This window comes from Sinohyriopsis cumingii, chromosome 1 (genome assembly GCF_028554795.1).
Source record: "Sinohyriopsis cumingii isolate HCF-2022 chromosome 1, ASM2855479v2, whole genome shotgun sequence".
NCBI lineage: Eukaryota > Metazoa > Mollusca > Bivalvia > Unionida > Unionidae > Sinohyriopsis > Sinohyriopsis cumingii.
This window is the reverse complement of record NC_142961.1, coordinates 10,356,186-10,383,341: the sequence shown is the minus strand read 5'-3', so window position 1 is coordinate 10,383,341 and position 27,156 is coordinate 10,356,186. Positions and strand designations below refer to the sequence as shown.

At 33.7% G+C, this 27,156-nt stretch overlaps 1 protein-coding gene across 1 annotated transcript in view; it reads left to right on the top strand.

Annotated features, from left to right (window-relative positions):
- Positions 1-27,156, top strand: part of LOC149806407 (radial spoke head 10 homolog B-like) — a 69,338-nt gene that overhangs the window by 18,814 nt on the left and 23,368 nt on the right. The window contains exons 9-16 of the mRNA XM_089952890.1: positions 3,535-3,653; positions 5,601-5,787; positions 9,094-9,211; positions 13,172-13,251; positions 14,117-14,211; positions 20,588-20,641; positions 23,694-23,804; positions 25,738-25,902. Coding sequence (XP_089809016.1) covers positions 3,535-3,653; positions 5,601-5,787; positions 9,094-9,211; positions 13,172-13,251; positions 14,117-14,211; positions 20,588-20,641; positions 23,694-23,804; positions 25,738-25,902 — 929 coding nt within the window. The remainder of the gene's footprint in view (positions 1-3,534; positions 3,654-5,600; positions 5,788-9,093; positions 9,212-13,171; positions 13,252-14,116; positions 14,212-20,587; positions 20,642-23,693; positions 23,805-25,737; positions 25,903-27,156) is intronic.

Below are 27,156 nucleotides of genomic sequence, written 5' to 3'. Positions count from 1 at the left end.
CATTTTTCTTTTCCCAAAATGATTAATGAAATGAATGTCTAGCTCCTTTTATTCAATGTATAGAAGAATTTTGCAACAATTTGATTGCTTTTAATATGTTTGGGAAAAAATTCTGATGAGCAGTAGGGTGTACTTTGAAAGATTTCATAACAATTCCTAGTTTGATGGCAGAGACCTATTTTCTGTCTTTCTTCATTTAGAAATTAAACATGGGAAAACAACAACCCTATTTTGTTTTTGATCAGAACTTGTTACCATAAAATGCAAAAAAATGTGTCATTTTACTTGATTGTGCAGTCATTACATTTCCACATTAGTGGCAGGACAGGTTGTTCTAAAATGATGTCAGGCAAAATGAGCTTTGGTCAAGGGATGTGGTAACTTTGGACAGTCTTACTCATATTCAGTTTTAATGGTAATTTGTTGTGAATTCAACTGTAGTAAATTTTACCAGAAGAATGGATTTTTTATTTATGCACAATGTTCAACAATAAGGCATGAAAATTTACATTTTGAAGATTTTTGCCATAATTGACCTTTAAATGTGACCTTTTTTTCCTGACATAATATTTTACCATTTTCTACTTATGAATCTACAATGAAATTGTTTGATAAAGATATGTATTTACTTGGAAAACAGTGAACAGTAAGGCCTAATTGGAAATTTTTCATAATATTTCTTGGTTTGACAAAGTATAATTGGTAGATCTGTATTTTTTTGCATCTCTCTTGATATAGAAAATGAAAAGCAGAAACAGTAGCACTTTTATTTGTTGTTTATCACAGTTTGGAACCGTATACTGCATATATCTCTCATCTTTTACTTAAAATGACTAAGCACTCAATACATTTTAAATTGGTGGTGAGTTTACATCATATGCAACAGCTAACCTAGCCCTTGCAATGGTAGATAGTTCATTTAATAATTTTAGACAATCACTCATCTATTTTATGGTACATTTTTGGGAAAATGCATTTTAATTTACATATAATATTCTTCAAAAAGCATGAAAAATTCACTCTTTGAATATTTTCTCCATATTTTACCTTGAAAGAGCATTTAGTACTAAATAAAACCAACACTTAACATGGTATCGAGAGGCATTTTCCCTGCAGTGATGATACGTAGGCAACCTTATCAGGTATTTATGATTTGAAGTGCTTTATTCTTGTCAAATATTTTGAAGATAAAGCATGGGGACTGTCAATCTGCCTGCCTGCATCTGTAAATGCTTAAATCAATGCATGCATTGATAAATGTACTACAACTCCTACGGACAAAAACGTGAGAGGTATGTCATTGATACACAGAATACTGATCTTAAGTCTCACTCCACTGAGCCCAGCTGGGATGGGGAGGGTGGGGTCTTAAGTCTCACTCCACTGAGCCCAACTGGGATGGGGAGGGTGGGGTCTTAAGTCTCACTCCACTGAGCCCAGCTGGGATGGGGAGGGTGGGGTTAGAGTGTGATTATTAGACTTGGGTTGAAAAAAGCTAACTAAATGAGGCAAGGAGAAGCTCATTTGCTGCAGGTCTTTAAAGTTTTAAGATAGTGTTTCTCATGTTCATTATCGAAAAGTTACAGTTCACAAAAATTGACCTATTGACTGTGGATATAAACTTTATAAAAATCAAAGATGTTGTAAGAGTATATAATGAAAATTTCGCTGAAATAAAGCATAACCTTACCAAGGTTTATTGAATTTTAAGCAAATTTGGTATGTAGGTTTATATTGATGATCATACCTTAAATGGGTTTGATTTCCCACATTTAAAATATTCATTAGAGGAAATATGTCCCCTATTTGTTGTTCTGCTGACTTTTGTTGTTTTGTTTCTGTGACACTACTTTACCAAGAATAGTGGGTTTTAATCAGATTTGGCTTGCTGAGACCTTGAATGAATTTGATTTCCAGTATTCAGCATCATTTACTGGAGTTAAAGCCTCTGATTTCCTATCCTCCTAAACTTTGGTTTCTGCAGCATAAATTCACTAATGAGTCGTGGATTTCAGCTCTATGTATTGTGCTATTTTCTTTTAATGTGATCTTCAATTACTTTTATTTATAGCATTTAGTAAGATAATTTACAGGAGTTATAGCCATGGTTTCTGTAGCATTACTTTACCAAAGTTTGCTGGATTTAAACTTTATGTTGATGAAACCTTGAGCGAGTTTAGTTTGCCATTGTTCAAATTAATTATTTATCAGAGATTTGGCTCAGTGTTCCTCCTTCTAAACTTAGTTTTTGCAGCATAATGTTACACAGGTATATCTGAATTCGACCATGCACCTTTATGTTGCTGAGATTTTGAATGATTTGGATTTGCAACATTTAATGTCATCATTTGGAGGAATCATTGGACAAGTATGGTCATTCTCCACACTTTAGTTTACTGGCACAAGTTCCACTACATCCATTTCCACTAGCTGTAGTTGGTCAGAGGTTTGCTAGGATCACCAATAGGCAGCAATGATTGCAATTGAAAAAGGAAACCTTTGTTCTTTATTTGGGTAAATACATTGACAGTAAGATTCCTGTAATGGGTTTAGAGTTGTATATCAGATAATCAGCTGTATTCGATTTAATCCATGCTGTTTTGAGATTGTAGAAAGTTTACAAGAAGATATAATAAAGGGATTCAGAATATATATAAAAATTTATAGGTAGGATCATTTTACACCAAAATTAACAAATATATAAATGCAGAACTTGATTTTCAAACAAAATATGAGACTTATCATCATAAATGATAATAAAATAATAATTGTATTAAATCTTTTTTCCTGAAGTTAAATATTCTTATTATTGATGTTATGCAGTCATATTAGAGGCTAATCACTTAATTTTGATGTGGTTACTGTTCAGTTACTTTTGATGTGGTTACCATTAGATAAGTTAATGTTGATTTGGTTACCAATAGATAAGTTAATGTTGATGTGGTTACCATTAGATCAGTTAATTTTGATGTGGTTACAATTAGATCAATTAATTTTGATGTGGTTACCATTATATCACTTAATTTGTATGTGGATACCATTAGATCACTTAATTTGTATGTGGATACCATTAGGTCAGTTAATTTTGATGTGGTTATCATTAGATCAGTTAATTTTGATGTGGTTACCATTAGATCTGTTAATTTTGATGTGGTTTTAGATAGTCAAATTTTGATGTGATTACCATTAGATAAGTCAATTTTGATGTGGTTATTATTAGAAATATTGTCAGATTACATTTTTTCCATTTTTTATTACCCATTCAGCAATTTTGGTAACAAAATAAATTTTCCTCTGCTTTTCAGTACAGTTACTATTATTTTGAGCCATAAATTTAACTTTGTCTCATACAACAAATTGCACCAACATTTTTGGTATTTTTAAAGTTTTGGGATCCTTGATTATTTTAAAAATGCATATTTTTATTAAAAAAATCAGCAGTTCACCCGTAATCATGTTGAAAGCAAAAGTTGAGGAAGAAACATTGTATTACTTGGATTAGAAATATTGATGATTTGTTCTTGAACTTTCCAGATAATGTGTCTGTGCATAGCAATGAAAGTCGCAACACAACAAGTCCCAGCTTTCAGTTGGATATTGATCATCTCTTGAATGAGTTCACCGAGTCGGACAGAGAGGAGGAGGTTGCCCAGGTAGTAATTACTTATGAACCTGCATTAGTGGAAATATTAAAATAAAAAGACAATTGCTCTTATAAGACATTTACTGGTCCCTTCTCTTAGATTGATGATTGTTTAGCCTCTGTATAAAGGTCACCTTTCATAAAGGATGAACTTTGTGGTTCAAGGACTGTTCATTATAAATACATTTCACTGCACAGTACAACTGAACTGTTAGGACACGTGCCCACAAAGGATATAAACAGGAATACCTAAGGACACATATCCACACAGACAGGAATGCAGAAGGACACATGTCCACAAAGGGCATAACAGGAATGGCCAGGACACATGTCCACATAAACAAGAATGCCTAAGGTCACATGTCTATGCATACACAGAAATGCCCCGGAACACATGTCCACACATAAACAGGAATACATATGGACACGTGTCCACAAAGGGTATAAACAGAAGTGCCCTGGAATGCATGTCCACACATAAACCAAAATGCATATGGACATGTGTCCACAAAGGGCATAAACAGAAATGCCCCGGGATGCATGTCCACACATAAACAGGAATACAAAAGGATACATGTCCACAAAGGGCATAACCAGGAACTTCTAAGGACACATCCACATGCAAACAGGAATGCCTAAAGACACATTTCCACATGCAAACAGGAATGCCTAAGGACACATATCCACATGCAAACAGGAATGCCTAAGGACACATATCCACATGCAAACAGGAATGCCTAAGGACACATATCCACATGCAAACAGGAATGCCTAAGGACACATATCCACATGCAAACAGGAATGCCTAAGGACACATTTCCATGTATAAGCAAGAATGCTTAAGGACATGTGTTGACAAAAAGCATAAACAGCAATGTCAAAGGACACTTATCAACAAATAAACAGCAATGTCAAAGGACACTTGTCAACAAATAAACAGGAATGTCAAAAGAAACACATCCACACACAAACTATAATAGCTAAGAAAATTCATGTATAATTGTCCTTTTCATAAAGAATGCAGGGCTCAGGGAAAATGCTTCCAAGTCCTGATTTCTGGGACAAGTCAATTGCAACAGATACTTGTCCCTGTCATCACTTTGATCAGCATATTTTAGTTACCAACTACACTTCTTACACATTTGTTTACAAATCAGAGGCAACTGATGTGAGGTTGATACTAATATGGATCCAAACCATGAAAATATTATGTTTGGAGTAAAGACAGCAAGTTTAAAACCCATCTAATACATAGACATAGCCCCTTAGATAAATATTAAAGAAACATGTTTTTGTTTAACTTGAGAAATTTTTGTTGAATACTTAACCCATGATTTCTTAATGGTTTTCTGTCTTTACAATGATACTATTCAGTAATCTAAAGGTCATTTTAATGTCAAGCTTTGCTTTTCAACAAGTTATCACACCTGAGTTAGACATGTGGGAAGTTTAGAGTTACAAAATGTCAAAGGTTTGATTTCTCATCTGGTCAAACAGTGTTACACTCACCCCAGGTCACTAGTATTCTGTGCAGTTTTCACCACCATCTTTTATAGTAAGTAATCCATTTCAGTCAAACCTCCATTTCCAGAGAACTACTCAAAGGCACCTATCAAAGGGAAGATTCCTGATTGACCAGCAGACATAGAAAATTGTTACATTGTTACCTGATTCAATTACAACAGTCAACCATTGTCCTGACATGTTTTCTATAAGTAGATTACAAGGTCATGAATTGTGTCAAAGTTGGTGGGACTCACTGAAGGCATTTGAAATATTTCTTTCAGATGTAATTTAATAGCATTTTCTTTTGAAGAGAAATTACCTACTTACAGAACTATCTGCTGGTTTCTTCACTTAACATGAATATGATTATATTTTGTTCATGTTATAACATGAAATGTTTCCATAGGTATTTTAACTTGTTTCAGAAATTTTATGTTGATTCTTCTTACAGGTTCAGTTTGTTATAACTCGTTACATCAGCAGCTTGCGTCGTATCTACAACTACTACAGCTGTCTGGGCTATGAAGATAGCCCAGACAACACCTACATCATGAACAAAATGCAGTTCTGGCGCTTTATCAAGGACTGTCGTCTGCATCACAGGGAAGTTACACTAATGGAGATGGACAGACTTTTGGGTGAGACAGAGCTAGCACAATGACAAGATCCAAAGCATAACAATCTAATTCAAACTATTCAAATCATGTAACACTTTCAAAGAATGTGCTGTCTCATTGTAATGATGTTAACACTTTCAAAAAATATGCTGTCTCATTGTAATGATGTTAACACCTTCAAAGAATGTGCTGTCTCATTGTAATGATGTTAACACCTTCAAAGAATTGCTGTCTCATTGTAATGATGTTAACACTTTCACAAAATATGCTGTCTCATTGTAATGATCTTCGTTGGAAATATTAAAGGTGACTCACGTTATAAATAAGGCCACTTTTTCTTTAATATGGATAAAATGCAAAACAGAGTTTTAATTACATGAAACCACATTAAATATAAATGGTTCTTATTAGCTAAGAACTCAAATTCAGTGAAATACATTAGGTAGCAAAAATAAATAAAGATTTATCCAAACTAAATGGATCCTCAGCCATAACCAGCATTACAATGGGGGCAGAAGGAAATTGGGGGACTTTACATTGAGGGATCACATGCTATATTAAGTACTGTGGATGGTTCATGTGCTGGCATTGTTGGCTTTTGAGAGGGAGGAAAGTGAAGAACATTTTTCTGGAATCAGGTATAAAACACACAACTACATAGGTGCAGAATAATTATTTTGTCACTACATTATTTAGGCCCCATATTAGTGTATCAGAATGAAATGTACTTATAATACTTTATAGTGAGGTAATTTTGTGTTGTGAATATTCTACACTTAATGTTATCATATTTGTATGATCTTGCCATATTCTGATACTGTCTGCTAGATGTTATTTATTTATTAGTACTTAATTTTCTGTGAAATTTTCATGGCACTTTTATTTTCATTGATTATTTGAATGATAATAGTGACAATAAAATCACCATAAAAATGACCTCCATGCACATCACATGATATTTATGTGAATTATAATACATCTCAAATTTGGATTGTTATGAATTAATCTATGAACATGATACTTAGCTCATCTTACAGTACAAACTTATTAATACGGATTGTTAGTATTTCAAATATTAATTAAATGACCCTTACTAATAATAATCATGAATGATAATACACATAAAATAGATATACACAGCAACATATTTTACATATTCCTCGTACGTTTAGTCCCAATAAGTCAAATAGTTCAAAAACAAAAACAAACTATAGTTGTTTATATTTGATTGTAGAAAGTCTTAATTGAATGCAAGTCAAAACCAGCCACTGATGTTATAACAGTAATAGGATGTATCATTCAATAATTGGCATACTAATACATTAATTGGCTGCTTTGTATATGTGTAGTTAGTATGTGTCATTCAATAATTGGCATACTAATACATTAGTTGGCTGCTTTGTACATGTGTAGTTAGTATGTATCATTCAATAATTGGCATACTAATACATTAGTTGGCTGCTTTGTACATGTGTAGTTAGTATGTATCATTCAATAATTGGCATACTAATACATTAGTTGGCTGCTTTGTATATGTGTAGTTAGTATGTGTCCTTCAATAATTGGCATACTAATACATTAATTATCTGCTTTGTACATGTGTAGTTAGTATGTATCATTCAATAATTGGCATACTAATACATTAGTTGGCTGCTTTGTACATGTGTAGTTAGTATGTGTCCTTCAATAATTGGCATACTAATACATTAGTTGGCTGCTTTGTACATGTGTTGTTAGTATGTATCATTCAATAATTGGCATACTAATACATTAGTTGGCTGCTTTGTATATGTGTAGTTAGTATGTGTCCTTCAATAATTGGCATACTAATACATTAGTTGGCTGCTTTGTATATGTGTAGTTAGTATGCGTCATTCAATTATTGGCATACTAATACATTAATTATCTGCTTTGTACATGTGTAGTTAGTATGCGTCATTCAATAATTGGCATACTAATACATTAGTTGGCTGCTTTGTATATGTGTAGTTAGTATGCGTCATTCAATAATTGGCATACTAATACATTAGTTGGCTGCTTTGTACATGTGTAGTTAGTATGCATCATTCAATAATTGGCATACTAATACATTAGTTGGCTGCTTTGTACATATGTAGTTAGTATGTGTCATTCAATAATTGGCATACTAATACATCAATTATCTGCTTTGTACATGTGTAGTTAGTATGTATCATTCAATAATTGGCATACTAATACATTAGTTGGCTGCTTTGTATATGTGTAGTTAGTATGTGTCATTCAATAATTGGCATACTAATACATTAATTATCTGCTTTGTACATGTGTAGTTAGTATGTATCATTCAATAATTGGCATACTAATACATTAGTTGGCTGCTTTGTATATGTGTAGTTAGTATGTGTCATTCAATAATTGGCATACTAATACATCAATTATCTGCTTTGTGTATGTGTAGTTAGTATGTGTCATTCAATAATTGGCATACTAATACATTAATTATCTGCTTTGTACATGTGTAGTTAGTATGCATCATTCAATAATTGGCATACTAATACATTAGTTGGCTGCTTTGTACATGTGTAGTTAGTATGCATCATTAATCAGATTTGCAAAGTCCTCGTGGTCCAGCATACATTAGCAAAGATGTATGTTTGACCAGTTTTATCTGATGGAGCATTTAATGTTTGTTTCAAGGACATATTTTCACGAGAACATGCATACTTTAGTCTTTTAACAGGACTGACTATCACTAGAAATGCTTGTTGTTGAACTTTACATTTTACATTTGATGTCCCTTCCATTCCAAAATTTATAATATATCATGTAGTATTTAATAATCTGACACCCGTTCACAATGGACAAAATGAGGCATTCCACTGAAATTCAGACACTCGTTTATGACACAAAATGAGTCATCCCACTGATATGCTCTCATTTATGAGACAGAATGAGTCATCCCACTGATATGCACTCATTTATGACAGACATAATGAGTCATCCCACTGATATGCACTCATTTATGACAGACAAAATGAGTCATTTCACAGATAAGCAGACACTTAACAGAAAGTTAAAAATTTAAAACAAATTTGATTAAAACAAATAAAATGAGGAAATTAAAAAATTAACATGACACCTTTACAGATTTGTTGTCCTATTTGAGGTTGTGTTTTATTACTTATTTTATCATGTTTAAAAAAAATGCTATAATATGCTGGACTTTTACAGTGATCCCAGTTTTAAATATCTGTTTTTGCAGCTTACAGCTTTGCAGTGTGCACCATAGTGAAAGCATGTAATGAGAAATCATTGATTGTATTATTTTACCCATTTAAGTCTATCTAGTTTCAGGCAAAAACAAATCCAGGCATGAGCTACACAATCCATATGACAGAATTCTGCTGAGAGAGTTTATCAACAACCTGATCATCATTTCATATCATCTGTTTCATCAAGAACATGAGTATGTATTCTGTATTATCTTGTGCTAAAACCCCAAGTGTCAACATAATAGATCCAGATCTGGTTGTGTACACTATTTGAATAAAACCCAAGTGTCAACATAATAGATCCAGATCTGGTTATGTACACTGTTTGAATAAAACCCAAGTGTCAACATAATAGATCCAGATCTGGTTATGTACATTGGGATTGGTTCTACTCCTGGTGTGTTGCAATCTGATTTTAAAATTTGTCAGTTCACAACTTGTGTTGGTGTATAGTCAAACTTTCAACCTGCTAAAATCAGCATACTTATTTTGTTGAATTTCAAGCAATTTATGGAGGCAACATTTTTACCCTGGGATCTATTTCATGATAAAGAGTGCAGTTTATGTAAAAAATTTGCCCTCATTGTTTAGGTATTTTCCTGTGTTTTGCCTTTATCATAGTTTTTATACCTTTTTTAAGTTTATCTCAACTTTATCTTCATTTTACACACCTTTTTCTAGGTTAGCTAAACATCAGCACTGTATAGTTATTATTGTACTGATGTGTTATTAAATCCTATACATGCCTTCATATACTGCCCATCTGACCCTTATGACATCACCATTTAAAGCACTGAATTTAAATTCACATAACTAGATTTTATGCCCATATAGTACCATATATACTGGCTTAGAAGTGAATGCCAATGGCAGACTCGGATATGCTATGACAAAATGCAGTAGCAGATGTGGGTCTGTATAGTTTGTAAGGAGCAATCAGCAGTACAATCAGGATGGACCCTTATCTGCCAATTTGAGCTCTTTTCCCTTGGAAGTGACAAAGGTCAAGTTAACAAAAAAGAGTTAATTACAGTGACATTTTAAAATATTTATTTAACAAACTTGACATGTTAGTCATAGTCCCAAAACAGATAATATGGTTGTACAAGATTTTTGGCTTGGGTTGAGAAAGAGGGTGGATTATGTAATACAAAGTGCAAAGATTTGTCATGGCATGAATTGGAAGTAGACCTAGTTGGTTTTTTGATCCCACTATGATAGCAGCTGTCATCAACACAGGTTTTAATATACTGGTATATAATGAAACACAGGTTGTAATATACTTTTATATTATGAAACTCAGGTTGTAATATACTTGTATATAATGAAATACAGGTTGTAATATACTGATATATAATGAAACACAGGTTGTAATTTACTTATATATAATGAAACAGGTTGTAATATGCTTGTATATAATAAAACACAGGTTGTAATATACTTGTATAATGTACACAGGTGGTAATTTACTTGTATATAATGAAACACAGGTTGTAATTTACTTGTATATAATGAAACACACGTTGTAATATACTTGTATATAATGAAACACAGGCTGTAATATACTTGTATATTATGAAACACAGGCTGTAATATACTTGTATATAATTAAACACAGGCTGTTAATATACTTGTATATAATGAAATATAGGTTCTAAGTCCAATTCACTTGGCTGTAGCTTATGAAGGGGATAACAGATGGAAACTGCACCCCTTATATTTTCAGTAAAGTCATGTGTTCCTCTGACATAATGAACATATTGAAGAGTTGGGCTAATTATTTATGCAGGAGACAAGGCTAGTTATGTATTTAAGGACAGTTATATGGCACTAATAGCCAATCAGCTCTCAAGACTAGTTTTATTTGTTGACATTCCAAGGCATTGAATCATTATGTCAAAAGTAAGCCATTAGCAGCTTCATTTTTTGTGGCTAAATCCAAAACCTCTTTCATTCATGAGGTCTTAAGCTCATACATCTACCTGGGTTTCCTTGGTTTGAATGTTTATACTATTTTAGATCTTTTCACAGTTAACATCATCTGTTTTCATTTAGGACTAACATTCCATTAGCTTATGTATGGCATTGAGGACTGACAGTCTATAAGCTTATTTATGGCATTTAGGACTGACAGTCTGTAAGCTTATGTATGACATTTAGGACTGACATTCTCTATGCCTATGTATGGCACTTAGGATTGACAGTCTATAAGCTTATGTATGGCATTTAGGACTGACAGTCTATAAGCTTATGTATGGCATTTAGGACTGACAGTCTATATGCCTATGTATGGCATTTAGGACTGGCAGTCTGTAAGCATATGTATGGCATTTAGGACTGACAGTCTATAAGCTTATGTATGGCATTTAGGATTGACAGTCTATAAGCTTATGTATGGCATTTAGGACTGAAATTCCATATGCCTATGGATGGCATTTAGGACTGACATTCCATAAGCTTTCTCACATACCCACATTGGCTGAATCCAAGACTCGAACCCATGCAGACAGAAGTAAGATGGCAGTGATCCGTAATGGACAGCGCTTTAGACCACTCGGCCACCCGGGGACCCACTGAGCAAAGTATATGCAGTTCTGCATTTCAGAGCCAGTAATTTCATTGGGTACCTCATAATAGAATAGCAAATTACAGATTTAATGTGTGGCACTCATTGTCAGTTTCCACAGTTGTCAAATTATGTGCACCAGCATATGCACTGGAAACAAAGCACAATCACTACTTCATGTTCTTGTGACAATCAGTGTATATATTTTGGACCCTGTACAGCTTCAATGTTGAACTCACCAGGCACCTCAGGACATTCTGCATTTTGCATCTTGCATCTTCAGCAACACATAACGCAAGCTCATGCATCCAAATCTTGAGACCACCCTGAATTTTCACTCTCAAATTCCAAACCTAATAACATGTACTGTCACATGGCACATCACAATAAATGTGGCTTACTCTCTAGTTTGGCCAGCCACTATCCCTAGACTGTTCACCATTTGCCTCATCTTCCCATATGCTACTTAAGACCAAAGGTTCTATACTCATACACCTACCTGGATATACATAATGTTAAGGGGATGACAGATGAAAACTCATACATCTACCTGGATATAAGGGCATGACAGATGGAAACTCATACATCTACCTGGATATAAGGGGATGACAGATGGAAACTCATACATCTACCTGGATATAAGGGGATGACAGATGGAAACTCATACATCTACCTGGATATAAGGAGATGACAGATGGATTTCATACATCTACCTGGATATAAGGGGATGACAGATGGAAACTCATACATCTACCTGGATATAAGGGGATGGCAGAGGGAAACTCATACATCTACCTGGATATAAGGGGATGACAGAGGGAAACTCATACATCTACTTACATAGTTTTAATGTCCATGATAAGGTTATTCTTTTTTGCAGTTAACATCTATTCTCATTTAAATTGAATGCTGTGTTATGATGTTTATATGCAGATCATGGGGTCTGTGATGCTTATATGCAGATCATGTGGGTCTGTGATGCTTATATGCAGATCCTGGAGTCTGTGATGCTTATCTGCAAATCATGGAGCCTGTGATGCTTACATGCTGATCATGTGTGGTCTGTGATGTTTATATGCAGATCATGGGGTCTGTGATGCTTATATGCAGATCATGGATTCTGTGATGCTTATATGCAGATCATGGGGGTCTGTGATGCTTATATGCAGATCATGGGGGTCTGTGATGCTTATATGCAGATCATGGGGTCTGTGATGCTTATATGCAAATCATGGGGTCTGTGATGCTTATATGCAGATCATGGGGGTCTGTGATGCTTATATGCAGATCATGGGGGTCTGTGATGCTTATATGCAGATCATGGGGTCTGTGATGCTTATATGCAGATCATGGGGGTCTGTGATCCAGATTACATGCTGACATAGTCATATCCTGTTCAGTTATATTCAAAAATAAAATGAACATGATGGATCATGAATCTATATCCTGTGCAGTTTTGGTGTGAATTTTAACTGAGCTAATAAATTAATTAATATCACTACATCAGAGAATAGTTTTAATTATTTAACTTGCTAAATATTGTATTTTTTGATTCTGTAGAATTGACAGTTATTTTTTCTACTTTTAGGGGAACAAGCACAATTCTTACATGGTGTTTTTCCAAACTGATAAATGATAATATTCTGAGATATGCCTGTAATGTGCATGGTGAGTAATTGTCAATCCTTCAAACCTATATATCTTGTTTTAGTTGGCTTCCAGTGTAATGTAAATATTATCAAATCTTCAATATATTATACATAACAACTGAAATGTACCTCCATCTGTTTGGTATTTCTTACTTTAAAAATGCAGCAATCTCACAACATTGCTATCAAAGATTGAAGAAATGCTGAAAGACTTCATGGAACTACAATTAAAAATTACACCATTTCTATCTAAGACTGAAGAAATGTTATAAAGACTTTCCTTGCAATAACATTTTAAAAGTATCATGCATATGCAGTAGAACCAAGTTAATTGGTGAACACCCATGGGACCAAGAAAATTAGTACAAGAAATCCATAATTTGAGTAAACAAGTTGTAATATAATATAAACATTCTTTGGGTCTTGAACATAATTTTAAGTGATCCAAAGTGTTCGAGTCAACTGTAACCTGGTTTGTCAGATTCTACTGTGAATTTCTTCATGCTGTCAAGAAGATGATCCAGTTATAAAAATGAAACTCTACCTTGGTCCTTGAAATTTTTTATTCATTATTATTTATATTGCATCAATATCAATAGCTTTTTAAATTATTATTATTATTATTATTATTATTATTATTATTATTATTATTATTTCTATTATTATTATTATTATTATTATTATTATTATTTCTATTATTATTATTATTATTATTATTATCATTATTATTATTATTATTATCATTATTATTCTTTTTATTATTATTATTATTATTTCTATTATTATTATTATTATTATCATTATTATTATTATTATTATTATTATTATTTCTATTATTATTATTATTATCATTATTATTATTATTATTATTATTATTATCATAGGCCACTTTTACTATGAGACCAGGAGAGCAGTAAATGCACTTGTTCACCTCGATCAGTCCTATGAAATCTACCAGTCCCTCTGCACAGCAAGAAAGGTAAGTAACACATATATTCATTCTCATGAGACTTCATGTAAGTGACACATATATTCATTCTCTAGACACTTCATGTAAGTAACACATCATATATTCATTCTCATGACACTTAATGTAAGTAACACATCATATATTCATTCTCATGACACTTTATGTAAGTAACACATCATATATTCATTCTCATGACACTTAATGTAAGTAACACATCATAAATTCATTCTCATGACACTCTACTAAAGTAACACATCTAAATATTTTCTCATGACACTCCATATAACACATCGTAAATGCATTCTTATGACACTCCATGTAAGTAACACATCATAAATGCATTCTCATGACACTTCCGATAACATGTCATAAATGCATTCTCATGACACTCCATGTAAGTAACACATCATAAGTGGTTGCTCATGACACTCCATGGATGAAACAAGATGGCCGCTATTGTTAAACCAGCTTGAAGCAGCTGTTCCGTTTTTTTGTGCCGTTTTCACGATATTTGTGCTTGTTGCCTGTTTTCATATACGTTATTGTGTTCATTATGTATTGGCTGTTAAATTCTTATTTGTTTCTTCATCTCCTTGTTTTGGAAACGAGAACAATTAGTCTTTTTCTCAGCTGTCTTGCTCCACTGTTTTTGAACAAAACGCCATCACGTGATACTTGCCAGTCAACCCGTTTATGCTACGATGGACCCTCATTAATTGCTTTAAATGATCACTCCTTGGCTCTCCACACTACATTGTGCTCTAGACTGAATGAACTAGGACTACATTCATCATTACCTAAATGTAAACAGAAGCGGAAAAAGAAACGTTGATTCAAAGCTGGCCGGTGTAGAACAGGAAGAAGAATTCCAGTTATCTCCCTTACTTTGGCTCAACAATTTAAAAAAAAAAAAGTTCGACTGTTAATTTAGATAACCTAATTCCAATCCCAATTAATTCGTCAACCTTTATGTCAGCTATCCAAGAGATACTTCTGCATATTGCATTATTCAATGCCCATTCAGTAGGACCACCAGAAAAGCACACAGAAATAGTTGATTTTATCAACGACCAGAATATTGACATCTTTTTCCTGACAAAAACATGGCTTAAAACATCAGGCGATGAGCCCATGTGTGTGGATCTAACACCCACTGGTTACTCCATCAAGTCGTTCCCCCGTAATTCTCACAGAGGTGGAATTGCTGTCATCACAAATAACTCCATGATAAAACGTCTTAACCACACCACAACATTCAATTTCGACCACACATCGTTTGAACTAGTCCAAACCACACTCACACTGGAACAAAGGTCAGTCCATTTTTTATGCCTATATCGCCCTCTCCTAGTAGAAAAAAAAAGCTGGCTGACTCTCTCTTTTTGGAGCAGTTTCTGAATCTCCTGGACTATGGAAATTCGATAGGTGGCAACCTGATTATTCTTGGAGATTTCAGTTTTCACTTTCACTGTCCCGGAAACCCAAATGCATAAAAAATCCATGATTCCATTAATGTTTTCAACCTCAAACAATCAGTTAACCAACCCACCCATAAACATGGTCACATTTTAGACTGGATTCTTCATAGACCTGATGATAACATTCTACAGTTCTCCCTGGTATCCCATGACCTTGCATCAGATCACCTCTGCATTATATGCCATCTTGACGTATCAGTCCCTAACCCAACACCTTTATCTGCTACTAAGAGAAATCTCCATATGATAAATAGAACCAAACTAATGCACAACATCCAAGCTAACCTAACAACTTGCTTACCTCTTACCGCAGAACAACTTGATTCTTGTTCTCCATGGTATAGCAGTGTTAGGGACCAGCTTCGCACTGCTAAAAGAGACTGCCGTAAAGCTAGGAGGCTTTGGCTTTCCACCAGACTCACTATTCATAAGCAAATCTATGAAGCTGCTAAGAAGAATGTCACAATATAGTCCATGCAGCGAAATCAGCCCACTATACTACTAAGATCATGGAAAGTTCCAGCTGCAAAGAGCTCTTTGAGATTACTAACAAGCTAATGTCAAGGAACAAATCTACACCACTTCCAACTACCTTCTCTCCATTCGACCTTCCGGACATGTTTGCAGATTTCTTCCATGACAAAGTACAAACCATTAGAGATAAGCTTGACACCACAATTTCAGTTGACTCGTTGTCACCATACAGTTGGGATACAGAATTTGAGTGGCAACCATTAGCAGCATTTGAACCTGTCTCTATGGATTTCGTACGTACAATCCTGATGAAGAGTGCACCAAAGTCATGTGAACTTGATCCAATTCCAACATCACTGCTGCTTGAGTGCTTAAATCCAGTATAGCCTTCACTAACTGATGTTATTAATACTAGACCATAACAATTTAAAGAACTACTGCCCAGTTTCTAATCTCCCATTCATATAAAAAATCTTAGAAAAAGTTGTTCTATCCCAGCTTGTATCTCATCTAAATTCAAACAGTGTTTTTAGCAATGTACAAGCTGCATATCGCCCTTGCCACAGTACTGAAACTACTCTTCTAAAAGTAGTTAATGACATCTCTCTGCATTGGATAGCGGAGAGATTACAATCCTCACCCTCCTTGACTTGTCTGCAGCATTTGACACAATAGACCATGATATATTACTTCACTGTCTCCAGCATGTGTTTGGCATTCATGATACAGCCATTCTGTGGTTCAAGTCCTACTTGGTCAACAGGACACAAATTGTATCTGCAAATGGAATACACTCCAGCCCAGTTGATCTATGTTGTGGTGTTCCACAGGGGTCTGTTCTTGGACCTGTTTTCTTCATTCTGTACACTCAATCGCTCTCCAGTGTCTCACCAATTGTATGCTGATGACACCCAAATATACAAATCTAGCCACCCAACTGAAGTTGATGCTGCCATCCAGGGTGTAGAGAGGTACATTTCTGATGTGAAATCATGGATGACATGTAACAAGCTGCAGATGAATGATGATAAAACTGAGGCCATTCTGATCACAACACAAAGACTTTCTCATTTACCTCAAATAATAAATATCAGCAACACCAACATTAAATTCACACAATCAGCACGAAACCTAGGTGTTACTCTGGACAGTACTCTCACATTGCACCAACATGTCATGAACATATGCAAGGCTGCATATCTTGAGCTGAGATGCATCAGCTCCATTCACAAATATCTTTCAGTTGATACCACTAAAACACTTGTGTGTTCATTAGTACTTTCAAGACTGGACTATTGTAACTCAGTTCTATCTGGTTCAGCTCAATATCTGCTCCAGAAACTTCAAAAAGTTCAAAACACAGCTGCTCGGATCATACTTAGAGTACCACGATCAGAGCACACCTCCCCGCTGCTCTGTACCCTACACTGGCTATCCATTCGATCCAGAATCAAACACAGAATTTGTTCTCTGTGCTACGTTTTACTGTCGGACTCTAGTCCAACATACCTATCCGACCTCACCCATGTGTACACACCAGCAAGATACTTATGCTCCTCTTCTGACAATCGTATACTCATTATTCCCACTATGAAAACAAAGTAATATGGACAGCATTCTTTTGCTTACCAGGGCCCAGCAACATGGAATGAATTGCCCACTGAACTTAGACACAAAGACACAGTGATCACATTCAAGAGGGCTCTCAAAACTCACTTATTTCGACTGCAAGAACAAACTTAAAGACCTAATAATGTTTCCTACCTTAAATATTTTCAGCATGTTTTTAATGTTTTCTAATTTCATGGTGTTTGTTTTTGTAATGATATCATTATATGTTTTTTATCTCAAAGGTGTTGTCTAATGTTGGAAAGTGCTTAGAGCTTCTAAATATTAGGCGCTATACAAAGTTCTCATTATTATTATTACTATGTAAGTAACACATCATAAAATCATTCTCATGACACTCCATGTAAATAACACATCACGTAATCATTTTATTGACACTCCATATAACACATCATAGATGTATTCTCATGACACTCCGCAAAAGTAATGCATTTAAATATTTTCTTATGATACTCCAGATAAGTAACACATCACATATTCATTCTCATGACACTCCATGTGAGGAGCACATCATAAATTTGTTCTCATGACACTCCACATAAGTAACACATCATTAATGCATTCTCATGACACTCCATGCAACTCATCATAAATTCATTCTCATGACAGTCCACATAAGTAACACATCATAAATTCATTCTCATGACAGTCCACATAAGTAACACATCATTAATGCATTCTCATGACACTCCATGCAACTCATCATAAATTCATTCTCATGACAGTCCACATAAGTAACACATCATAAATTCATTCTCATGACAGTCCACATAAGTAACACATCATTAATGCATTCTCATGACACTCCATGCAACTCATCTTAAATTCATTCTCATGACAGTCCACATAAGTAACACATCATAAATTCATTCTCATGACAGTCCACATAAGTAACACATCATTAATGCATTCTTATGACACTCCATGCAACTCATCATAAATTCATTCTCATGACAGTCCACATAAGTAACACATCATAAATTCATTCTCATGACAGTCCACATGAGTAACACATCATTAATGCATTCTCATGACACTCCATGCAACTCATCATAAATTCATTCTCATGACAGTCCACATAAGTAACACATCATTAATGCATTCTTATGACACTCCATGCAACTCATCATAAATTCATTCTCATGACAGTCCACATAAGTAACACATCATAAATTCATTCTCATGACAGTCCACATAAGTAACACATCATTAATGCATTCTCATGACACTCCATGCAACTCATCATAAATTCATTCTCATGACAGTCCACATAAGTAACACATCATTAATGCATTTTCATGGCACTCCATGCAACTCATCATAAATTCATTCTCATGACAGTCCACATAAGTAACACATCATAAATTCATTCTCATGACAGTCCACATAAGTAACACATCATTAATGCATTCTTGTGACACTCCATGCAACTCATCATAAATTCATTCTCATGACAGACCACATAAGTAACACATCATAAATTCATTGTCATGACAGTCCACATAAGTAAAACATCATTAATGCATTCTCATGACACTCCATGCAACTCATCTTAAATTCATTCTCATGACAGTCCACATAAGTAACACATCATAAATTCATTCTCATGACAGTCCACATAAGTAACACATCATTAATGCATTCTCATGACACTCCATGCAACTCATCATAAATTCATTCTCATGACAGTCCACATAAGTAACACATCATTAATGCATTCTCATGGCACTCCATGCAACTCATCATAAATTCATTCTCATGACAGTCCACTTAAGTAACACATCATAAATTCATTCTCATGACAGTCCACATAAATAACACTTCATAAATTCATTCTCATGACAGTCCACATAAGTAACACTTCATAAATTCATTCTCATGACAGTCCACATAAATAACACTTCATAAATTCATTCTCATGACAGTCCACATAAGTAACACTTCATAAATTCATTCTCATGACAGTCCACATAAGTAACACTTCATAAATTCATTCTCATGACAGTCCACATAAGTAACACTTTATAAATTCATTCTCATGACAGTCCACATAAGTAACACTTCATAAATTCATTCTCATGACAGTCCACATAAGTAACACTTCATAAATTCATTCTCATGACAGTCCACATAAGTAACACTTCATAAATTCATTCTCATGACAGTCCACATAAATAACACTTCATAAATTCATTCTCATGACAGTCCACATAAGTAACTCATCATAAATTCATTCTCATGACAGTCCACATAACACATCATAAATTCATTCTCATGACAGTCCACATAACACATCATAAATTCATTCTCATGACACTCCATTTGTCAGTCAGAATAATTTGTGTCCATATTTGTAATTTTCAACCAATAATAAATTACTATTTCATATTCATTAATTGTCATTCAAGAAGTGGACCATTGATTAGTAGTTACCTTACCTTTGTTGCAAGATGGACTGATTGGGTACAAAAGCAAACTATTTACAGTTAATATTTGACTTGTATATTATTTATGCTTCCAAACTGTTTTATAAACATAAGCATACATGAGTTAAGTTTAAAGCATATAATTAAAAGTAGGTCTTACATTTATTTGTTGATCAGTCTCAGTAATTGTATGTTTTCAGTTATTATTAGAGTTATCAAAATATTAATTTAGCTCTTTTTGTCTGTGATATATTGAGTCTTCAAAGACTCAAGGCTACATGCCATTTCTTTGGAGTGCTTGTTATTTTGGTCAGTAGTATTAACTTGTACAGTTTTGTGAATATTTTGATGTACTCACATTGATATTTATTCTTTCAGTATCCTCCAAAAGAACAAGCCCTTAAAATGAGACAGTTCCTGTTCATGGTCAAGGTAAGAGATTGAATAACAATGTATTGATACTACAGTGCCTGAAAGCATTCTTTATTGCACTCTTACCCACCATTTTCTTCAAGGGGAATGGGGACATATTATTATGACTCTATGGTCTTAAACTAAGTAACACAAAAGAGCAAAAACAAATAAGTTTAGTAAAATTCAACAAATAATTTATTTCTCTTGAATAAAAGATGAAAATTTAAAAAGAATTTACAGTTTTGTGAATTAAATTCCAATTAGTTCTATCACAAGTAAAAAAGTATAGAGTATTCTGAATGAATTCCAGTGGTGTTCCGAATGAGTTCCAATCTTGAATGTGCTGATGTACCAATAGCCTGGAACAGTTTTGATGTGCTAACAGTATTGATGTTTCACAATGATATAATCCAAATTGGCTCTCAGTGAACTTACAATAGTCTCAAATTAGTGATTTAGTCTGAAAGTATTGATGAACACTTTGTAATTGCAATGGATAATTTAATAAATAAATCCTCTCAAAATTAAACCTAAACACAACTAAAAGACTGATTCCAATTTTATATGTTAAGATAGGAATGAATAATTCTGATGTAAACAGCCCTATTATAAAAACCTAAGACACATTATGAAGACCATGATGAGGATCAAAACTTCATTTCTAGAACATGTTAAATTGTCAAGAAGATCAGGTTTATCACTAAAAGTTTAGCAAAGATCTTGGCAAGCATCAGATAGACCATAAATTCCCAAGGGGAAAACCAGTGTCCTGAACTCAAATCCAAGTAAACATGTTTACCTACAAATAATGATAATCTATAAATATAATCTACAATCAATGACAGAAGTTAGCTAATGATGTAATGAGCAATATGTCAGGATTTCAGTTATCAATTTTGATCATGATTTTCTTCATGTTAAAAAAATAGGAGTCAATTTTGGGGTATTTCTATTTTGAAAAATGGTATCCATGGCTGACCTCATCTTATAAACAGTTTTGCCAGTTATCAGGGCGCAAGTTATCGACGAAGTGGTGTAGGTGGACAGTTATCTAATTGACCGTGACCAGAATGAAGTGGCTATTGTTTCATACAGTGTACTAGTGTGTATCCAGACAACTGGGCAGAGCTAGTACATTGATTATGTGTCTGCATTACAGCTGCATTAATTGGATGTATACAAAAATGTTTTCATTTGTGACATCATGATATTTACCCATACATCAAACACTGAGTTTTTAAATTGATCAGGACAAACTTCGAACAGTAAATAACATTGCAACAGCTGGTTGACATTAAACTAATTTTAAAGGAAATCAATTAAATTACAGTAATTTAAGGTTTAGTAAATGAAAAAATATTTCAAAGAGCAATAAAAGGAAATCTTGTTGGAATAAATTTCTGAAGAATTCCTTAAAAGAACAATATGGCCAATAGGTTTTAACAGTCTCACATGTGGTCTACAATGGACCGTATTGGAAGTTTGCAACACATCATGGTTAACAAAATTTGAATGCCATTTTTCAAAGCATCATGGGTAAAATTGTTTGGATGCCATATTTGTTAATTCTAGTTTACATGTAGTGGTAACTTTTCAGTTAATATTCTTGATTATTATGCTGATATGGATCTGTCTAATAAGGGCTGGTATAAAACCTTTTTTAAAAAAAGGAGAAAAGTTCTCAAAATACGAATGAAGTGGAAAAAATTAAATGCATCAATCCTGCAACTGAAATGTGATAGAGTGAGTATATTCAATCATTTAGGTCCAAGGTAATCATTAACCCCATTTTTGAAAGCATCAGCTATCATTATCAGAAATATGTGTGAACTTCTGTGCGTTTGTGTTTATACATTTGTGCATGTATTTATGAGAAAGAATTTGAAGATAGAAATAGAGACTTAATATTAAATGAATTATCATTATTAAACTTACTGGTGGAAAGAACTTCAATATTTTTATATATTCAGTTTAAATTACCATTTTTCCTTGGTAAGAGTTAGACCGAGATCTTCAAAAAGAATTCCCTGACTCTGCATGCATCCATTGATGATACTAGAATTGAAATTTGTCAAAATGTTGACCACAAAACAAAATTTTGAATCAGCTGAATTTAAGTTTTGAGTTGCTGTGAGTGAAATACCATGGACACAATGCTAAGGATCAATGTAGTCCCATATTACTAATCCTGTGATATCTATTCTAATCTAGTTCCATTGTACTTATCCTGTGATATCTATTCTAATCCAGTCCCATTGTACTTATCCTGTGATATCTATTCTAATTTCATTTCATTGCATCTGTGCAATTCATTCAGTAGAAATAACAATATAGACCCTGATCTATGGGTGCATTATGCTATGGTAGATCAGGATATTTGAGGCTTGCAGTTGGACTTGACTTATAAGTGAGTATATATAGTAAGCAATATATTTCCTCAGTATAATACTCTCCATGGAGGCTACAAAAATGACCACCTTATAGTAAGGTTGCCTTATGTTGAGGTATTGTATACATTACACTTTTAAATACTTAAATGGGATCCATGACTATATTTATCTTATAAAAGGAATGTGTTATACTGAGGTACATTGTATTGAGGGAATACTGTATAAAGGTAAGTATGGCATGCTAAAGTATGGAACTACATCTTTTAGGCAACTCAGGCTTCATCCTAGACTGAATAATCTGCCTCAGTAATAATTGTAAATCTTGTATCTGTCTTATTTAATGTCTTTATGGATTATGACCATCAGATTTAGAAACCAAAAAGATATTTTTCAAATCTATCCAAATTTATTGATATGTCCCTTTTCCAGCAAAATCAGGTGCTTATTTCTACTACCAGTAACATTGAGGGTTCTATCATTATTGTCAAAATGAATTCAGAAGATGAGGATTACAATCAAGGGTTGAAATAATTCTTATTTTCTTTTATGTTTGATAATTACTAACTTACTAGTAATAAATATCAAGTAAAATATCTTTGATATTCAAATGTTAAACATTTTTGTAGAAGATGACATTGTTAACAAGTACCAGTAATTGCTGATACCTGCTTTCCCTTTAGGATCTGAAACTCATCAACAATGATCTGACAGCCCGGCATGTAATCGACATCCTGGCCGAGGATGACCCTAATGTGGCAGATGGAGAGGGATGCTATAATCTGGAGCTGGAGGTTTGTACTTTTTGTTTCACCTATGTTAGGTTAAACATATATATATAGTTTTTCCTGTGGTGGCAGTGTTGTCATCAACATAGCTAAGGTCATATGTTCAAGTTCTGTAATGTCACATTTTCTGCATCTGTAACTGTCTTCAACTAAAATTTTTATAAAATATTTCTATCTACCCATTGTTAGTACCCATATATGCCTGGATTCCAAATGTCTGTATCAGCATAACACCATTAAAAGGTAAGACACCATGTTCAACTTGATATTTATTATACAGTCACTTGTTTAGGTTATATTTCTGATTCAGATCTGTAAATCACACTTATATATGGTTATTTTTTTCTCTGTTGACTTTCTATTGTCAGAATTGTGCAGTATTATTCCATACTGCATGGCTTCATATTGTGCAACACTTGTGTCTAAAAATAGCATTGTGTATTAGGAACTACTTTGATTGTAAACAAACAATGTATGCTCATGTAGCAGACACTTTAGCTTTTTGGTTTATTAGATTTGCTCCAATTTCCTAGGCATGATATAGCCAATATTGTGTTAAAAATACAGCTTAAAAAAATAAATGAACCCATCAGACAATATTGTCATTTCAAGTATGCTACTAAAAGAAATTTAAATTGCAGTTGATGTTTGTGAATATTAAAGAATATTGAGACATCTTGATGACCATAACCCATGTAGGCTCAGGGATCTAGAATACACCTGACTGTTTTATAAGGTGAATAATGGAGGCAGGAGTCACTGTGCCCCAATGTTCAACATGCCATACTCTTGACTGAAATGGGTGTGGGTTCCCACCTATCAGATGAGTCCAAGCTCAGCTATCATGCTGTGTTCTTGGACAAGGAAGTTCACTCCAATTATACCTTGGAGCTCAATAACCTATTTTTGTTTTGCTGTGCTATAAAACACCAAACTTGAACCTCATAAAATGGAGAAGGATAGGAATTGATTTGTGTTATAGTGATGTTTGCATAAATGAAATGTAGTGTCCTTTAACAGGTAAGAAAACATCCCATGTTATTTGGCACAGCATGTGAATGTCCTCATGTGTTATGGTTTTGTGATTTTGTCAGGCATTTTATTCATTGCAGTATTTTGACTTTAATTTCATAAAAACTTTGAAAAATCAGAGAACTGTTCAGTGTACTGTAATACTAATTTAAATCCTAATGATTACATAATCTATAATACTAATTTAAATCCTAATGATTACATAATCTATAATACTAATTTAAATCCTAATGATTACATAATCTATATGTCCTGCAACCAAAATTATAAACAAACTTTATCAAATCAATGAGGGTTGATTCAAACTTTTTGAATGCATATACATTTTAAATTATCACTCTGAAATCATTATAATTGTAGAAGTGAGATCTTTGACTTTAACAACTGAAACAGAATTCAGTAAATTTGCTATAAATCTAAACAGAGATCAATTTTGTGTGAACTTGTTGTGATTTGGAGGTTGCAATCAAAAACTCATTCCTTAACATATTTCTTAATGTACTTTTGTACTTAATTGCACAAATTTATGAAATGTCCCAAATTACTTTCAAGAACAGGGTAGGAAATTGTACAGTCATTCTTGCTGAATGACATCATTTTGAAGTGTTTCAGTTTGAATATGTATTACTGTCATATCTGAAAAAAATTCTCACTCAAATTCAATAATTTACTAATTGCTGTGCATAATTTTCTTGAAACTTGTTTTATATTTGATTATTTAATATATCTGTAACTATTTAAAAACTTCCTTACACTTACTACACCAACAATCAGTGACAAAGTCAACAGTTTGATAAGAATTACTGCCTTTTCACTGTTTGATATTTCAAAATTCTGGTCCTTGGCTTTTTTAAGCTTTGTTCATAGAACCAGACATAATTTAATTTGTACATTTTCATTGAAACAGATGACCTTCTTAGAATTCTTTGAAGCCTTAATTGGATGTGCAGAAGTTTTTGTCACAGAGGCTGTTGTGAAGGATCCTACCACCCCAAGGCCAAGTACCACAATGACTAGAGCGGAGGAGTCTATGATATCAATTGGTGGCTCACCATCCAGGATTACTAGTCAGGTTAGAATTAACTCCCCCTGGCTTTGGTATTTGCAGTGTCTGAAGACAACATGTTTTTATACCAAAAACAAAAGTTGTTTTACATGAGGATGCTGATGTACAGTTTTAAAGCATTTATTTTCTTTGGTTTGGGGACAGAGTGATCAAAATGATGATTTCCAGGTATTGTTACAAGTCACCATTTCTTCGCTCTATGAATGCAAATAAACTCTGCTTATAATAAAATTGGATGTACCAATATACACAGCACAGTTGCTGTTGAAGTATATTAATATTTTCCTTGGTTATAATGAAATTCAGTTGTAACATTATGATTTTTATGGTTCCAATATGATTACATCTGAAGTTTGTTGTATTTTAAATTTGGTATCAGTTTGTGTGTTTATGGGGAGAGTTGTTTCAAGAAAGACATAAAATACAGTTCTTAAATAGTCTTTAATAATAGTGCTCCATTTTAGAAAGAGAAATGAATTGCTCTTCTTTATCATTCTTTACCCATTTGGACTTTATTTATTTCTCTGCCATGTTAGAAGTGGTGCTATTCAGGAATCCTTGTGTCCATCCATCCTTCCATCTGATACACAACTGTGTGAATACAACTAGTCCTGCAACATCTGATGGATTGCCATGAAACTGAAACTCAGTAAATATTATGGTTATTGTAACAAGATAACCGGGTGGGATATTTCGGATTAACAACAGAACACGTTTTGACGACACAGTTATATGGTTTAATGTGGCGATTTATATGAGTAGTGGATGATGAAGATATGTGCGTATTTATAATCCAAATATTGGATCTATTTAACAAAAAAAACGCACAGTTTCAAAGATGAAAAAAATGTACAAATAAATTTAGGTCAGTAACCCTAAAACACAGGATAAATGATTTCACAAATGATTCAATAATGGAAAGATGAATATAGTTCACTCAAATAGTAAACAATGTAAGCGTTTACACATAGTAAAAAAAATGTATTCGCTCAGGTAGCGAAATTATGTCACTAAACAAGAACGGACATACAATCTATCCTTCCAGTCCTGAATAATACACTGGGTCTTACTAACCCAAAATTAGCATACAGCTAAAAATACATGTGTGGAGATGCACTCCGTCACCCGTGCACCATATCCGCTCCACAGCTCCTCCGAATCAATTTCACAACCAATATAGACTCCGGACCCTCGGAATACTATGATCACTTGAAACATTAGACCCTACGGACACTTGAAATATTAGACCCTCCGGTCCCC